The sequence below is a fragment of the Nilaparvata lugens genome, chromosome X (genome assembly GCF_014356525.2).
Source record: "Nilaparvata lugens isolate BPH chromosome X, ASM1435652v1, whole genome shotgun sequence".
Taxonomy (NCBI): domain Eukaryota; kingdom Metazoa; phylum Arthropoda; class Insecta; order Hemiptera; family Delphacidae; genus Nilaparvata; species Nilaparvata lugens.
Window position 1 is genome coordinate 59,391,293 of NC_052518.1, and position 18,562 is coordinate 59,409,854.

Consider the following 18,562-nt stretch of genomic DNA (forward strand, 5'->3'; position numbering starts at 1 on the left):
AAACTAGATTCAGGAAATTTCAAATAATCCTTCTCAAATATATTAATGAAGCTTTTTAATGTACTTCCGTACTCTGCAATAATATTTCAGGAATTTAGATTTAAGTTAATTGGAATGCTTTCTGCAAATCAGATCTTCACTCCAAAGTGATTTCTTTCAAATACCAATGGAATTGTTTTCAAACTGAAAAAGCTTTATAAATATTGCATTAGTCTATAATGTATGAACACAAAGAAATGTTGAAAACCGATTTTCAAATTAGTTAATTTGAAAACTAAAATTAAATTGGATTTAAAAGTGGTTGGCAATATTATTTCTTTATTATGTAGAAATAATACCACAATATGACTCACATTGTAACTTTAATGTTGATGTATGGTTTATTATCATACCCAATTGACTTTATTTCAAGTCTGAATAACATATTAGGCTAATCGAGATATTGATTTCATTTGATTTCTCCATTAGTAAGTGATTTGAATTTTTATCCAAGTTGACTGATTTATAGGCCTTCACTTTGTTTCAGATTGCTCTGTATTTCCATTATTTGAACATTTTGTCTCTGATAATTAGAACGAACGCTTATTATATAATATATTGTAATCTCAGTGATGATAATTGGAACATTTTATAGGCTACTGAATTATAAAAATGTATATTTTTGCCATAGACTATTGCGTGGCAACGCGAACCCAACATAAATACTCAATCCTGAGTTCTTTGAATCAAATTCCATATTATTTGAATAATTATTTGTTAATGTAAGTAATTCTCCAATGTTTTTTCCATCACGAACTTTTTATTATCAAATCATCACTTTTTGCTATTGAAAAGAACGACTGCAGTCAGATTTTTTACAATAAATGAATCAATCACATTGTGAAAACGAGATCTTTTCGCAGGTCCGAATCTTCCTGGTTGTGAGGAACTGTGAGATTGTGAGTGATTAATTCATTTATTGTAAAAAATCTGACTGCTAGTCGTTCTTAAGTAATTCTGTTTTTTTATTGGAATTGTACGTAATGATGATATTAATGTTATAGTTTTAATTATATTGTGTTGATCTGATGTTTCCGATTCAACTTCAGATTATATAGATTATATAGATTATGAGTTTTGTATTGAAAAACCTGTAACTGGAACTGAAGTACTAGGTAAAACCTTGAAATTTGTGAAGAATATAATTTCAAGATATCAAAGGAGATAAAAAATCATGGTTTTCAAGGGAAATTACAACAAGGTACCGTATTGGAGCAAGTGTCTCATACGGTACACATATCTGGGCTGTGAAATAAGTTATAAAGATGAAATGGATGTGGAGAAGAAAATATTAAAGTTCCAAATAATGATATGTGAAAGTATCAGTAGTACTTTGGAGAAGTAAGCTACCACAAGCACAATCATGAAATTTTATGACTATGGCAGCTCCACTACTACTCAATGGTAGTGAATTTAGGGTAACATCACAACCACTACTTGAGAGTAAAGTGCGGGCAGCTGAGATGAGATTTCTCCGCAGAACTAAGTGACAGAAGAGAGCACATCAGGAATGAGGATATAAGGAAGGAGCCGAATATCTTCTGCTTGAATGAGAGAGTTGCATCGTATCACCAATAATGGAAAGAGCATGGTTGTTGAACGAATGACAGCTGATAAAGCTTCCATTGAAAATTTTGAAGTATCAGCCTGTAGGCAAAAAAGATATATAGGCAAGCCACGGAGAAGGTGGCGATGATTATTAATTGATTAAAAAATTGAAACAAATTTTACTAGTAGTTCGGAGAAGAGTAGAACTATCTACACTCACTAACATCACTAATCACATACACGCCCGCCTATTCTCAGACAAACACATATACAAATTGCATTTAGAATATGATGATATATGCAATAGGATCGGTGGAGGACACTGAGAAATAGAAGTTATTTACACATTTGAGCTAGGATGCACGCTCGAAGAGATTGAAATATGGGACTTGGAAATCATCGAATTATAAAAAAATCGAAATTTTTAACATCTGATGTATGAAATAAAACCGCCTTGGAACGCTTGAAAATAAAAGTCTCTTACACTTTTCAACCACAATGCACGGTTGAAGAGATAAAAAATCTGGAACTTTAAATGTGGGACTTATTTATTAAATTCTAATTTTTTTTTAATTTTGAATATGCGATATATGAAATAAGACCACCTTGGAGCGCTGAAGAATAAAGGTCTTCTCCACTTTTGAGCTAGGAAGCGGTTGAAAAGATTAAAAATCTGAAACTTGGATTGGGACTTTGAAAAAAAATCCAATTCCTAAGATAAAAAAATTTTGATCACGTGATACATGAAATAATGCCGCTTTGAAGCGCTGAGAAGAATGATTCCAATTTGAACCTGATCCGATAACGTATTGAAAAGGTTGATTTTTAGGGTAAAATCTCCGAAGAAAGGGCCGCCTTCAAAACATCTTGAAACGGGGATTAATTTGAAATCGGTTCATAACTGCGACTGTAACTGCGGTACAAACAAACAGACAACAAGAAGAAGAAGAAGAAGAAGAGAAGAGAAGAAGAAGAGAAGAAGAGAAGAAAAGAAGAAGAAGAAGAAGAGAAGAAGAAGAAGAGAAGAGAAGAAGAAGAAGAAGAAGAAGAAGAGAAGAAGAAGAAGAAGGAAGAAGAAGAAGAAAGAAGAAGAAGAAGAAGAAGAAGAAGAAGAAGAAGAAGAAGAAGAAGAAGAAGAGAAGAAGAGAAGAAGAAGAGAGAAGAAGAAGAAGAAGAAGAAGAAGAAGAAGAAGAAGAAGAAGAAGAAGAAGAAGAAGAAGAAGAAGAAGAGTAATAAGAAGAAGAAGAAGAAGGTATAGGGAGTTAGGGACATTATTAACATTATTCTAGGTTATTACCTTGTGTATGGTATACTTTAGGATAAGGTGAAGACTGAGGGGGTTGGTCTGTTCTGGTTGGAATATTGAATTCTGGAGTTGGCTGTTGTTGATAAGGATATCCTGATTTCTCCTCCTCTACCGCCAATCCCTGTCTGCCAGTCTGATACTGCTCTTCACCTGAATAGATCGATAAATTTATTAATTTATCTTCTATAAGCACATCACATAGTGTTATGGATTCCGCACGGACATATACATCGACTCGGCCCGCGGTTGAATAGAATAGAATAGAATAGAATAGAATAACTGCCTTCATTTTTCCTAGAGAGCGAAGTTAGGGTTCAGTCGTCCCTCTCTTACACTTGACTCTCTTGCACAAGATAACAATACAACAATAAGAAGATACAAATAATATGATCAAGGAAAAAATATTCCAAACAATATGAAGAAACAAACAATATATACTTATTCAAAATAATAACAAATTTCAAATAATTGGAAAGAGAAGAAAATAAATAAACTTGAAAAAAATATATATAACAATGATGAAAAACAGTAGTGATACTTCATCACTGTAGTGAAAAAATAGAACCTAATGTACACAAAATATAATACAGTACACAACAACTATATAATGTTGCAGGTTTCTGCACTAATGAAACACTTGAGGCGATTTATACTGTAGGATTTATTACTTATAACACAATAACACACGGAGGTAAACTAGAAATAACTATTAACAGCTGATAACTACCTATTAAATTACACAGAATTATCACAAGTTTACTTTAACTAATATGAATAACTGTTTAAGAATAACTGTCACCAAGAATAATAACTGTATCAACAACTACAAAAGTCCATTATCACTTTATCACGTCTGACACGATTAGAAGAAGCGAACAATACGACTGTAGTATGTCAACTGGACTGCCGACTACAACTCGCGCCATTTACATATGCAACAAAACTTTCGAGAGGGTTCTGGAGGTGTTGAACACGCCCGACCAATATCAGTGATTGTTGATTAGCAGAAGGTTCCAGAAAACGGTTGATGGCTCCCTGCACCAAGACGTGAACTCACGGAAATGATCTAGAAGCCCCCTGCCACCGCCATGTTGTTTACCAGAAAATTCTAGGAAGTGTTTGCCATTGGTTGACAAATTTGTCGACTGGAACACACTGGAAGATTCCAGAAACCCCTTGCCTCTGCTGCCCCTCATCCAAAGGCCTCATCCATAACACTACCCCTCCTTAAAACTGTTCTCTCCCAGAACTGTCAAGATCCATCCTGAAGCTGTGACAAGCAGAAGCTGGTTTCAATGGATCTGCTGATGTGGCTGCCCATGGATTGTAAACACAACAGTCCTGGCTGGCGACTGTCGGTGACATTCCCTTCTTTTTGAGACATCTCCAGATTGGCCAGGAACTTTTCAAAGTCAGGGCTGGCTGGTTGAAGAACCTGCACTTCTTGAGCTTCCCTTGCAGTATTAATATTCAGTATTAATATTAATATTCCCTTCCATGATAGGGTGAAGTGGACAATTCTTGGAGTACCTCTTAGTTACCTGTAGATCACATCTTTGATCCTTGTGACCACTTCATAAGGTCCATCCCAGGAAGTTTGCAACTTGGAAGAGTATCCACGGCATTGTTGAGGGTTCTCAACCACACCTTGTCACCAGCCTGGTATCCCACATGGTGTGCTTTAATGTCATAGAGTTGCTTCATCATGTCACTGGCATCCTGAGTGTTTGTGCAGACGGTCTCATGGACTTCGTCCATCTTTATCCAGAGCCTAGTGATGTAGTCTTCCCGATCCAGGTCCTCTCCAGGCTTGCATCCATACTCCATGTCACAGGGTAGTCATATATCCAGCTCAAACACTAACTTTGCTGGTGCTATCCTTATAGTCTCATTGATCGAACTTCGGTATGCCATCACGAAGTGTTGATCCCCGACTCATTGATGCCTGGATACAACCTTTGACAGGTATTTTCCCATGGTCCTGTTCATCCTCTCCACCATTCCATCAGATTGGGGATGCAGTTGTGTTTTCCTGGTCTTTTCGAATCCCAACACGTCACACATCCGAGAGAACACTGCAGATTCAAAGTTTCTCCCTTGGTCTGAATGTAACTCTGATTGAATACCGAAACAACTAAAGAAGTCTTCCACCAATACATCAGCTACAGTAACCGCCTCCTGATTTGGCAGAGCATAGGCTTCTACCCACTTGGTGAATCCATTGCAACCAGGATGTATTTGTTTTCATCATCGGTAATTGGTCCAACAATGTCATAATGACTATCTGCTCAAATGAAGCTCCCACATTGTATTTCTGTATAGGGGCTATCTTCTTAGGCATAGGGCCATTGGCAAATGCACATACTGCACATTTTCGGCACCAGTTCTTGACTTTGAATTTGGCCAGTAGAACCTCTCTCGTACCTTTTCCAGGGTTTTGTGCACTCTAAAATGCCCACCAGAGACTCCATCATGTAGCTGTCCCAATACTTTTGGAATTCTCTTCCTTGGGAGAATGATTTGTAGTCGGCTCTGATTACCTGCAGCATTTTCCACCACCCTCTTCAAGATCCCTTCATCTTCCACAATCTAATCCCAATGTGCCCAGAGGGTTCATTGTCACCACATTTTAACCTGTGGTGACAATGAAGCTACTTCTTGCCAGCTGTGTCTTCATTGGGTAGAACGTTTCCAAGAACACAGGTGCATTGGATCAGGATCTTCCTCCTGGTGCTTCAGCATTCCATCTCCTCCCCAGTAATCTGTAGCTACAGTTGTCCTGTTCTCAGCTGCTTCCTTTCCCGCCTGGCATGAGCAGTGCTTGCAGTCCTTGTCACAGGGTCTCCAGGAGAGATCATCAGCATTTTGATGACTTTTTCCAGATTGGTGAACAGATTCAAAGTCATATTCTTGCAGGTGTTGAATCCATCTGGCAACTTTCTTTCAATAGATTTAAACTGTAGAAGCCATGTGAGTGATGCATGATCAGTCCTTAGCAGGAAGTGACATCCATATAAGTTCTTATGGGAGTGGCTAATTGACTTCACTACTGCCAACAGTTCTCTTCTAGTGAAACAGTAGTTGAGCTCTGGTTTTGACAGCACTTTACTAGAATATCTGATTACCTTTTCTTCCCCATCTTGTTCCTGTGAGAGTATTCCACCAATAGCTGTGCTACTGGCATCTGTATCCAGAATGAACTTGACTTCCAATTTAGGATGAACAAGTATTGGTGCTTGGCTGAGTGCATCCTTTGGTGTGTCAAATCCCTGCTGACAGTCTTTCTCCCAGGCAAAACTGCGCTTCTCTTCTGTCAAATTTGTTAATGGCTTGGCTATCCCAGAGAAACTCATCACAAATCGCCGGTAATATGCACAAAGTCCAGGGAAACTCTGTACTTCTGATTTGTCTTCTAACAAAGGCCAGTTTTTAATGGCTGATACGTTTTCAGGATCTATGGACTCTCCTTCATCAGAAACCACATGTCTCAGATAATTCACTCGTCTCTTGAACAGGTTTCACTTCTTTCTATCAACTTCACCCATGACTATGATAGGTGACTATGTCTCTAGGCAGCCATACTCTCAATGTGGGCCACTTCAAACTCCTCCATAAATCCAGTATCAGGGGGTCTGTAGCATACAGCGATAAGCACCTTGCTCCCATTGATAAGAATATTGGAGTCGTAGTCGAGCAGTCATACATTAAACTTCTAAATTAACGGGTAGAGTAGCTCTCAATAATAGTGAAAAGTAGGTTAATAGAATAGTGTTAGTTTAACATCAGCTTTATGGTGTAGTACCATCAACATTATAGTGTGGTGTCTTTTCAACAAATACAATCACCAAAAAAACCACCATATGGAGTGATTCCAGAATAGGAAGAAGAGGAGGAACATTCCAAATCATGACAACATTTATTATTATAACCAAAGAAATAAATTGAATCTAAGGAATGAGTACTACTCTTACAAATCCAGCCATATGAGTTTTGAGGATTTTTCAATAAAGTTTTATAACCATTTACCATCAAATATTCGAGGTTTGACGCTCAGGGAATTCAAACAAAGAATTTTTTTATTAGAAATTGTTTTTACAGTGTAGATGGATATTCCAATGTCAACATGGAGTGTATCTAGATTTTTAGGTAATTGCTTATGATGTATGATTTCTAATATAGTTTGTAAAATTGACGTGGCCAATACAATTTGTAAAGTGTTTGTCTGAGGCAATAAATTGATTTGATTTGATCATAACGATGTAAGTAGAAAAAAATTTAAATTGAAATTGAAATTCTTTATTCACTAAAAAAGATAATATAATCATATATTCATGTATATTTATACACCAATAACCCCATTTTTGATAGAATCAAGCAAATTTAAATCCATAATTCACAGTCCTAGATCATAAAATGATATGAATACACTAACAAATGATCAAAATAAGAATCTTCTAGCAGTATTTAGTTATTTACTTCATTTCACTTAAAAATGGCAACAATGTTGAAACATGTTGTGATTAAATAATTCAAAAAGGGTACTGAGATTTTTATTCTTCTTTCTAGTTTTATTACAAGTAGCCCTATACAGAAAAGAGATAAACAAGATGACATATCAACCAAATAATATAGTCCATAAATGGAAATATACACAATTTAAAAAAAGAAAGGTAAAAGAGAAGATATTTTATTCAACAAAATTTGTTTGAGAAATAGTGTTATTCCTAGTTATGTTCATATTTATACAAAGGCTAAATCAAGAGCAGCTACAAAAACTATGAAAACTGCACAACAAATTTGGATTGAAGAGGAGATAGATTATTTATATTCGAAATTGAAAAGATTAAACGAAAAGAATCAGATAATACAAGAGAAAATTGAGAATCATTTCCATAGCGAATCAATGGAAAAATTCAAAATCTATATTGAAACGTGGATAAAAAAAAATAATTAATAATTATTTGGAAAGAAAAACCTCACACAAACAAAGAAAATTAACATGTTGATCCAAAAACAAAAGAAAAATACTAATAATAACTACTACAATGATATGAAAGAGTATAAATCATATGATAAAGTAAAGAACCTGACAAATATTGGCTTTACTAAAAACGAGAATAATTTACTTTCTAAAGCATTAAAATATAATATAAATTTAGATCACAAAGTGCATGTCTTGAAAGAACAACTGATGGAAGTGGAAACTAAGAAGGAAAGAAAGAGAGGATCAAAACGTATTAAGAACAAATTTCATAAATGCAATATTGAAAAAGGAAATGATACGAGTAAAAATAAAGTTTTTGAGAGATCCAAAGAAGATATGGAACTAGTGGAATCCATTTCAAACAAATTAAAGAATGAGGAGAATCAGTATCAGTTGAGACGCCGAACGGGCTGTGTTTTTCATTCTCTGATTATCAACTGTTATCTGGTGATTGTTCAAGCCGGTGATTCTTGTTTTCGAAACAACAGTGCTTATAATCTCAAACAACTGCAAACTGATGAATTATTACTTCTGTATTCTGTTCTTAATTATTAATTTAACGATTTGAATTATTAGGTAAAAATATTCCTCTTCTCAATTTTCTTTTTCAAGGGCTTCCTTCACGTAAATACGTCTCGGTCGCCCTCTTGACGTTCCTTTTTCCTATCTATTTATCCTGTCTCGTCTATATCACATTCACATAATTATCTTTCCATCAAATAGCCTATTGTAGAATCTCAGAAATAGAGACTAACAATAGTAATATGAAGCTGTATCAATAATACCTCTTATTTTACTATGAGTGATTGTGGAAAATGTTCTAAACAGGTTAGTCGGTCAGAGAAAAGTAAAGTCGTCTGTAAGGTGTGCGGAATATTTTTTCATGGTCCTTGTTCTTAGCACCCAGATAACGAAATAGAATTTATATCTGGCAACAACCAGTGGACGTGTGAAGCGTGTACAAAGAAGAGGAGGCTTAGTAGGGGTGATCCCGACTCCTGTTTAATTGATACCAAGCCGTTGCATTCTACTACAAGCATGGGAGTCACACTGGCAGAACTTAAGCCACTCTTAGATAAGCTCAAGCGAGACATAATGGACGGGCAGAGCAATCTGGAGAAGGAGCTCAATGAATCCATTTAAATGTGCTTTGGTTTGATTAAAGAGAATTACGAACAAATAACTAAGCAACAGGAAATGATAAATACACAACAATCGGCAATTGAATCGCTGCAGGGGGAGAATATACGCCTACAGCCAAGAGTGACGAGTGAATTGGGAAAGCGTCTCGGTGAACTCGAGCAGTACTCGCTAAAGAACACATTGGAGATTTTCGGAATTCCTGAGTCTACAGATGAGAGTGACTCTTCACTCGAGAAGACAGTCATCGAAGTCGGCAGAGCGTTGGGTGTTCCACTCGTGGAAGAGGCAATAGATGAATCGCCCAGGCTCGGGTATAATTGTCAAGTTTCTCCGGAGAGAGGACCCGGATAGGCTGCTCGCGAGGAGAAAGGTGAAGAGGGATTTTTCCACTTGACATTTGACTGGATACACTGATGACAACCCAATCTACATGAATCTTTCACTGTCCAAGGAGAGAAGAATACTCTTTGCTGAGGCGCGTAGATTGAAGGCACAGTGCAACTATAAATATGTGTGGACTGACAGAAATGGTAGAATTAAGGTGAGAAAAGATGATGACAGGAACTCTAAAATAATGTTCATTGATGATGAGAATAACTTAGATCGCATTGTAGGAAAATAGGCCTCTGGGAAGGGATTGAATGCTGGTTAAAAAGTTGAAAAATTATTTTAATTCATCATTGATGTTCGAACTATTCGAACTACTAAGATACCGTATATAATGTTTTATTGTCATTTTTCTTTGCTCATTGAATACCTGTTTTTTATTCACTATGGGAGAAACAAATTTGATATATTGTTAAATCATGTACTGTTCTATGAATTATTGATGTGTTATGAGTTTTTCTTTATCGTTTTCTTTGTGCTGTGCAGCACTCCTGCCCGTCATATTGCTCTATCAGGGATAATACATTCTCAAATGTATGTTTTTTCCACTTTTGTTGGCCTGCATTATGACTAGAGCTAAACTACTTAGTTCAATTGAGGAGGTTAATGATTATTTTACGAAATTTTCTGGCCTATATATACTCCATCAAAATATCCGTAGCTGCCGTGCCAATTTTGATTCATTTTTGTTGTATGTCAATGGTTTAAATCGAAAACCACATATAATAATGCTCAGTGAGGCATGGTTAAATGATGAGAGTGATGTCTTGCTGTACCAAATTGATGGTTATGAAGGCTTCTCATCGACTAACCCCCTGTCAAGAGCTAGTGGCATTGTCGGATTCGTACATAAATCTATTACTGCCACAGAAAAGACTTGTAATATAGTTAATTGCGATACGTTATTGTTGAATTGCATTTATTTAAATTTCATGTAAATGAGGCTAACAGGATTGATTATTCATTGGTGAATAGTTTCATAGGAGAGCAGGATTGGGGGTGTGTTCTTGAACTCAATGATGTAAATGAGGCTTTCGACAAGTTCTATGAGGTGATGAATGATATCTTGAGTGCAGCTAACAGGAGAATAAAATATAGGAGCAGGCTGAAGATGATAAAACCATGGATGAGTCCTGGCCTTACCAACAGTATTGCTGTTCGTGATAAACTTTATAAGTTATGTAGGAGAGATCCGAATTATATTATACTTAGAGGTTACTTCATCAAGATGAGAGACAAAATTAAAAAATGGGTAAAAGAAGCAAAATGTAACTATTATGCAAACCAATTGAATCTGCATGAAAAAATTCAAAGAAGGAATGGGAAGTGTTGCATGAGGTTTTGCCTGGAGCAAGTAAGGTAACACACGACATACGTTTAAGTGAGGGAGACTTAATTATCACAGAGGATAGATCGGTTGCAGATATATTTAATAAATATTTTATTGAGCTACCTGAGACCCTCTCCCGGTCCTGTCCATTAGTATCAGGGCCAGTAATCCAGAAATATGCAGAAGAGTTTAAGGGTGATCATATTAACAGAAGCATTTTCATTAATCCTGTGAGTGAGTTTGAATTATTCGATATTGTAAATGAACTATCTATAAACATAAGCTCTGGTGATGACATAATCACTGTCAGAATCTTAAAAGAGAATTTCCCGTCTCTTGCAAGGCCTCTGACACACTTATTCAATCTTTCCAATGCTTCTGGTAAATTTCCTGACATTCTTAAAATAGCAACAGTGATCCCAGTTTTCAAGAGAGGTGAACGATTTATAAAGAGTAATTACCGGCCTATTTCTTTGCTACCTACATTATCAAAAGTATTCGAAAAACTAATGAAGAAGAGGTTATTACATTTTTTGGATGCAAATAACTTTTTTCAAAAAGTCAGTTTGGATTCAGGAAGGATTTGAATACTGAAATTGCTCTCCAACATTTCATGCACAATATCTATAATGGTTTGAATAGTGGGCAGGGTAGAAGGGCGGCAGGATTGTTTATTGATATCAGTAAGGCTTTCGATACTGTCAACCATGATCTTCTCTTGCGGAAACTGTGGAGAGCTGGCATCAGGGGTACACCTCTTGGGTGGTTCAACACATTCCTGCAGGGAAGAAAGCAGGCAGTTAAAATGAAAAGTGAAACCAGTAGTTTATTAGAGATCAAATACGGAGTACCACAGGGTTCTGTACTCGGACCTATTTTGTTCCTAATTTATGCTGATGATTTATTTGGAGGTAATTTTAAAGGACAGCATTTGCAGATGATACTGCCTTGTCATATACCAACACCATAAATCAGATAGGCATGGATATTCAGCATGACTTGGATAGGCTGGCTCTTTGGTTCTCTTGTAATAAGTTATCCATGAACATACAAAAAACTAACTACATTATATGTAGCTTGGTGGGTAGTCAGACATTGGATGTCCCTGTTCATGTTCACTCCTGCAATTGCCTCCATGAAAACTGTAATTGTCCTGCTGTTGAGAGTGTTCCAGTCTTCAAATATCTGGGGGTCTTACTGGATCAAAACTCGACATGGAAAGATCATGTACTAAGATTAAAAAAATCCCTACATTTTTATTTACGTGTCTTGTATCAGTTGAAGGAATTTTGCAATCTCAAAAATTTGAAAGATATTTATCATGCTTTTGTTCATTCAAGAATCAGTTATTGTTTAAGTTGTTGGGGAAGTACTTATTACACAACAATTCGCCCTATCATGAAACTGCAAAAATCATGTATAAGAATAGTGGCTGGTGTGGGCCATCGTGATAGTACTTTCCCTTTGTTCCATAAATTTGGTATTCTTCCATTGAGGCACCTCTATGTGCATAAAGTGCTTTCTGTGTACTATTTAATCGGTGTCATGATTGACTACTATGACATGGTGGTTGAGCCTCGTTCTACAAGACAAACCAACAATATAAATATTTGTGGTTTTAGACCGAACTGTACTTTGTTCAAGAAAACGTTCATTTCTCTAACCCCAAAGTTCTACAATGCAATGCCACTACAGTTGAAGCTACTTTTTTAAATTAAGAAAAAAAATCGCAAGTCAATTTCCATCTCAAGGATTGGCTTTTGTTGAGGGATAGAGATGAATTAGAGAACATGTAGTCTATTACTCTCTGATGTTTGTGCATTAGTTATCATCAAGGATCTTACTTCTGCAACTTCCATACTATATCAGTTTTATGCTGTGGGTGAGGGCTTCTGTGTTCATTCTCATGTTCTCCTGTGCTAGTGGTTTCTATAATCTTGTAGGGTTTTTCAGTTCTCATTTAATAACTTTCTGCTATTACTCTAATTATTGTGAATCTGATTGATAAAATATTCTTGAGGGTTCTTTCTATTCTATTTTGATTTAGAAAATGGTTTCCATAACATTTGTATTTGTTGTAAAGATATTTTTCTCTTCTGCTCTGATGCTCCTGTATTCGGTTTTTAGTTTTTATTAAATAACTTTATGCTATTACTTTAATATTGTGATCCTGTTCAAAGAAATATTCTTGAGGGTTGTTTCTATTTTATTTTGAGAATCAATTTACAAAACATATGGTAGTATGTTGTATTTGTTGATTTGTTGTAAATATATTTTACTCATTTCTAATGCTCCTGTATGCGGACATTATTTCTCGTGAAATTATATTTGCATACAGAATTATTTTCGCTAAGATTTATTGGTGCAATAGCATGTTCTGTTATGTCTATATACAGTTTTTCTTTCTTATTATTGGATATATTGTTGTTTTCTATTATTGAATGGACAGCCTCTTAATTTGTTCTTTCATTTTTGTTCATCTGTTATACTAATTTTCTTTTACTTTTGCTATCCTGTTAATTTTTTAGTTTATTTCAATAGAGGCTGTTTGTATTTTGAAATAGGTACTGTACGATATAGACATTCAATTTTTATTTTTACTTTCAATACTATTGCCAACACATTATTTCATTTTCTTTTTTGCATTTTTTGTGATTATTGTTTGTGCTTTCTTTGCGAGGATAAAGTTATTATTATTATTATTATTATTATATTATTATTATTATCATTATTATTATTATTGTTATTATTATTATTATTTATTATTATTATTATTATTATTATTATTATTATTATTATTATTATTATTATTATTATTATTATTATTATTATCTTTATTATTATTATTATTATTATTATTATTATTATTATTATTATTATTATAGGATGCCATTGTCACAAAAACAGACAAAGGAATTACTACAGTTATCATAAAACAAACAGATTATAATGATAAAGTTGAGAAATTCATTAGAGATAACAAATTCGAGAATTTAACAAAAGATCCAACTCTTGAATATAGTAAAAATATTAATAATATCATATCTAAATGTAATTCAATCTCCAGAGCAGAACAATTCAAAATGGAAATGATAAATCCTTTATCTCCAATGTTTAGAGGCCAACCAAAAGTACATTCAAATTCAAATTCTTTATTCTCTGCATAGATACAATAACATTAGATACAATTAGATTACAATACATAGATACATGACATTCTCAAAAATGAATTTTATATGGAGATAAATAAGGCTAAGACAGAAGTGATGATCTGCTCCAAGAATCCTGATTTTGAAATAGTAAAGATAGAGAATAACGCCCTCAAACAAGTAAAAAAATGTAAATACTTAGGTAGCAATATTTCAGAGGATGGAAAAGACAAAGAAGACATAAAGCGCCGTATAAGAGAAGCCAAGGCCATTTTCATCAATAAACGGAATGTGCTTTCCTCCAGAAGTCTGAATTTGGTTTTGAGAAAGAGACTTATAAAGAGTTGTATCTGGAGTATTGCACTATATGGCTCAGAGACATGGACTATCGGTAAGGCGGAAGAAAAGGCAATTAATGCATTTGAAGTATGGTGTTGGAGGCGAATGCTGAAAATAAAATGGACAGATAGAATAACAAATGAAGAAGTATTTCAAAGGGCTGAAGAGACACAAAAAACTCTATTGAAATCTCTTAGGGACAGACGGCATTCTTGGATAGGACATATTATAAGACACAGCGAATTCACGCTAACAATACTGGAAGGTGCAATCAGTGGACAACGGGCTCGTGGAAGACCTCGGCTACAATATTTGAAGCAGATAACCCGTGATCTTGGGGTCCAGAGCTATACCCAACTAAAACAGCTGGCTCTGGACAGACAAAGATGGAAAGCTGCCAACCAATCGGACGATTGAAGCAGAAGAGAGAGAGATACAATAACAAGAAATGTCTGTATATTGCAGTCATCATAAGTACAAATATATACACATAGGTAACATGTTTTTTTCTGGATTTAATTGAAATAATAAAAGGTCGGAAAAAGTCAGCCAGACAAAAACTCATTCAACGAGTAAAACTCTCCTTCTACAACAAACTTTTTAAGGTTTTTTTTGTACAAAGCATCATTATTAATCGACTTCAAGCTATCTGGTAATTTATTATTTATAGAATGGCATCTGTGGAGCTTCGTTTTGGCCTAAATCCAAATTTCTGACTTGACAAAAAGTTTTGACAATTCGGATGAAATAGCAATCTGGAATGAACAATCCTCTCAAGAATCTTTGATAGGGTGAGTATAAGTGCTACAGGATGATAATTTTCTTCACCACATCTGTCACCTCCTTTGACAACCGGACATAAGGTTGGAATACCAATAAGGCCAGTAGTAAATTATCGTAATGCTCCTGCATATAAAGTTTGCAAATATTTGAATAAAATACTACCTCAAAAGACAATAATGGGTGAAAACCATAGCATAAAAAATGCATATCATTTAGTTCAAAAAATTAAAGATATAAAATTCCAACTAATGCTATTTTCCTATCATTTGATGTAACCAACATGTAGGCCTACACTAGTATTCCAACAGATGAAACAATTAGAATTCTGAAACAAAATTTGATAGATAATAATATGAATAATGATGAAATAGAAGATCTAATAGCATTGACAACAGTATGTGTAGATCAAAATTATTTCGAATTCAATGAGAAAAATTACAAACAAAAGGAAGGATTGGCAATGGGCTCCCCTTTATCAGGTTATCTTGCTAACATATACACGAACAATTTGGAAAAATACAAAATAATTGATGATAATAATCCTCTGAAGAAAAATATTATTTATAGGCACAGATATGTTGATAATATAATATGTCTGTATAATAACGAAGATAAAACACATGAAGATTTTGAATTATATTTAAATTCAATATCACCGTCTGTAAAATTCACAATGGAAGCTTGAAAACATGAAATAAATTCTCTTGATTTAATGATTAGTATGAAAGATAAACATGATTTAAGCATTTATAGAAAACCTACACATACAGATTGTATAATTCCCAGAGATTCAAATCATCCTTGGCAACAAAAAATTTCAACTTTCAATTCAATAATATACAGGCTAATGAATATTCCCATGTCAAAGGATGATTACTGAAAAGGGAAGAAAATAATAAAATATATGGCAGTAACAAATGGATATAATACCAAAACTATTGATAGAATGATTCACAAACAAAAAGAGAAAGTAATACAGAATAGAACTCAAAATAATCAAGGAAATGTAGGGAATGAAGAATATATTTGTGTTCCATATAACACAATATTTAAAACCGTAGAGCTATAAGAAAGACCTTTACAAAAAATAAATTCATTTTAGGTTATAGGACAACAAATAATACATTTAAACTGATAAAAAAGAAATCAAATTGAAATGTACAGCAAGATAAGTTTAAAAAATCTGGAATCTATGAACTTAAATGTAGTGATTGCAACAAATTCTATATTGGACAAATGGGAAGAAATTACCATATTAGGTTTCGAGAACATATCCAAGCACTAAAATCTAAAAATTATACACAAAAGTCGGCATTTGCTGAACACTTGATAGTTCCAGGCCATAATTTTACAGATATGAATTCCAATATGAAAATACTTAATTTTGGTAATAAAAGTGGAAAACTGAATGTTAAAGAAGAATTTCATATTTATAAAGCGGTAAAATTAAACAGAGATAAAATAATAAACTTAATCCAATTAGACACCAATAACCCCATTTTTGATAGAATCATGCAAATTTCAATCTATAATTTACAGTCCTAGCTCATAAAATCATTATGAATACACTAACATATGATCAAAATAAGAATCTTCTAGCACTATTTATCTATTTACTTCATTTCACTTGAAAATGGCATCAATGTTGAAACATGTTGTGATTAAATAATTAAATAAGGGTACTGAGATTTCTATTTTTCTTCCTATTTTTTGTCAGATATCATTCATTTGTAGCATGTCCAGAAAAAGACAAACTTGAGTACTAGCCATGAGTTCATTCAATATAACTTATGTTATTTTTTGTGAATAAAAAGTATGAGTTGATGAGAGATGTGAGTAATTCCTTATATTCGATCCAAATGGTTATTCATATTTTAGTAGTTGGGGTCACTGCAATCAAAAGTTTTTTATTCTGTAGCTAATAAATTTCATAGTATATTGATTGTCCATAATGGAAGTGATTGAACTTCTTGAAGTAATAGCTTACTGGTCCCTCATAGAATTTAAAGTATTCCTGGTGATTGAGCCTGTCTTTTTTCAGCATTGACTATTAACAATAAAGCTTCATTTACAACTAGCTTACCCCGCAAACTTCGTACCACCAAAAAGTAAATGTATCTCATGTCACACTTGACTCTATTTGGTGAATCATGGAATTTATCTGATAATCGATATTTTTATTTACATCTCAATATGGACTTCCTATGTGCTTAGTCATGCAGCTTTCATTATTCCAAAAACATATTTCATCTCAATCAATTGCTAGTAATATCTATCAGTAAAGTGTTGAATTAAAAAAAATTAGATAAGTTGAATCAGTGTTTCAAGGATGAATTTAATGTTTTCATAGTTGTTGATTGTCAATAGATGGTCCAGGAAATATGTGATGTAGGATGAATTACAAAGAATTCCATATACTTTCTATCTCCCATTTTAGGATGAATATTAGCCAAGCTAAATTAAAGAAAAAAATAAATTAGTATGTCATTAATGCAATATGAAAAACTCTCTTTCATGAGGTGAATATTTTTTCCAGCATTTTCCAGTTTCTCAATGATAGAGGAGTAATAACATTATTTGTATAGATCTTCTAAGGAATGATTATCCACAGCTGGTACCAATCAACTACACTAACTTCAACTCCAAACTACCGTTTCATTACCAGCACATAATTTATCACAAGGTGACGTGTTTATCATACTGCTGGTAACTTTAGGTGCTAAATCATTATAAAAATATGATCTTGAATCATGATCATTTTCCTGTTCTTTGGTAGCCGCTCGGCCGGAAATTTCGAAAACATAGTACTGTGAAATGGATCAATAAATAATAATTATTATAAGCACCCCTATTAAAATCTCTGTTAAGAAACCATCCTCAATATCCACACAACATATTCCCAAAGTTTTATGCCATTATGTCAAGTAGTTTTCAAGTCTATAGGGAACAAACAAACAGACTTTGATTTATATATATATATATATATTATATATATATATATATATTATATATATATATATATATATAAAATAACAGAAAAAAAACACAAAAATAGTGTATATATATATATATATATATAGCACTTAACAGAAAACACTTCAAAGTTTCATAATATAAATATAAACAGGATACACATGACACAGATAGATTAAAAACTTACATTTAAACAAGAATTTTCGGGAGCTGGGCCCCCTTTGTCAATCATGATTGATGATTGATGTCATGATTGACAAAGGGGGCCCAGCTCCCGAAAATTCTCGGGAGTGTTTAAGTGTTTAAGAGAAGTTTTTAAGTGTTTTTAATCTATCCGTGTCATGATTATATATATATATATTATATATATATATTATATATATATATATATAATATATATATATATACTATATATACTATATATATATTAACTATAATATAAATATAAACAGGATACACACGACACAGATAGATTAATAACACTTAAAAACTTACATTATATATATATATATATATATATATATATAACATAAATTAAAGCAGGAGACACAAGACATAGAAAGATTGAAAACTTACATTG

The 18,562-nt window shown here is 33.7% G+C and overlaps 1 protein-coding gene across 3 annotated transcripts in view; it reads right to left on the minus strand.

The window, feature by feature from the left end:
* The window catches only part of LOC120355083, a 62,513-nt gene that overhangs the window by 3,860 nt on the left and 40,091 nt on the right, over positions 1-18,562 (minus strand). For 2 of the 3 annotated variants that reach the window (XM_039443382.1, XM_039443383.1), the window contains one exon: positions 2,886-3,044. The exons of the other annotated variant lie outside the window; for it this stretch is intronic. In XM_039443382.1, the coding sequence (XP_039299316.1) occupies positions 2,886-3,044 (159 nt within the window). The remainder of the gene's footprint in view (positions 1-2,885; positions 3,045-18,562) is intronic. 3 annotated transcript variants of the gene reach the window in all.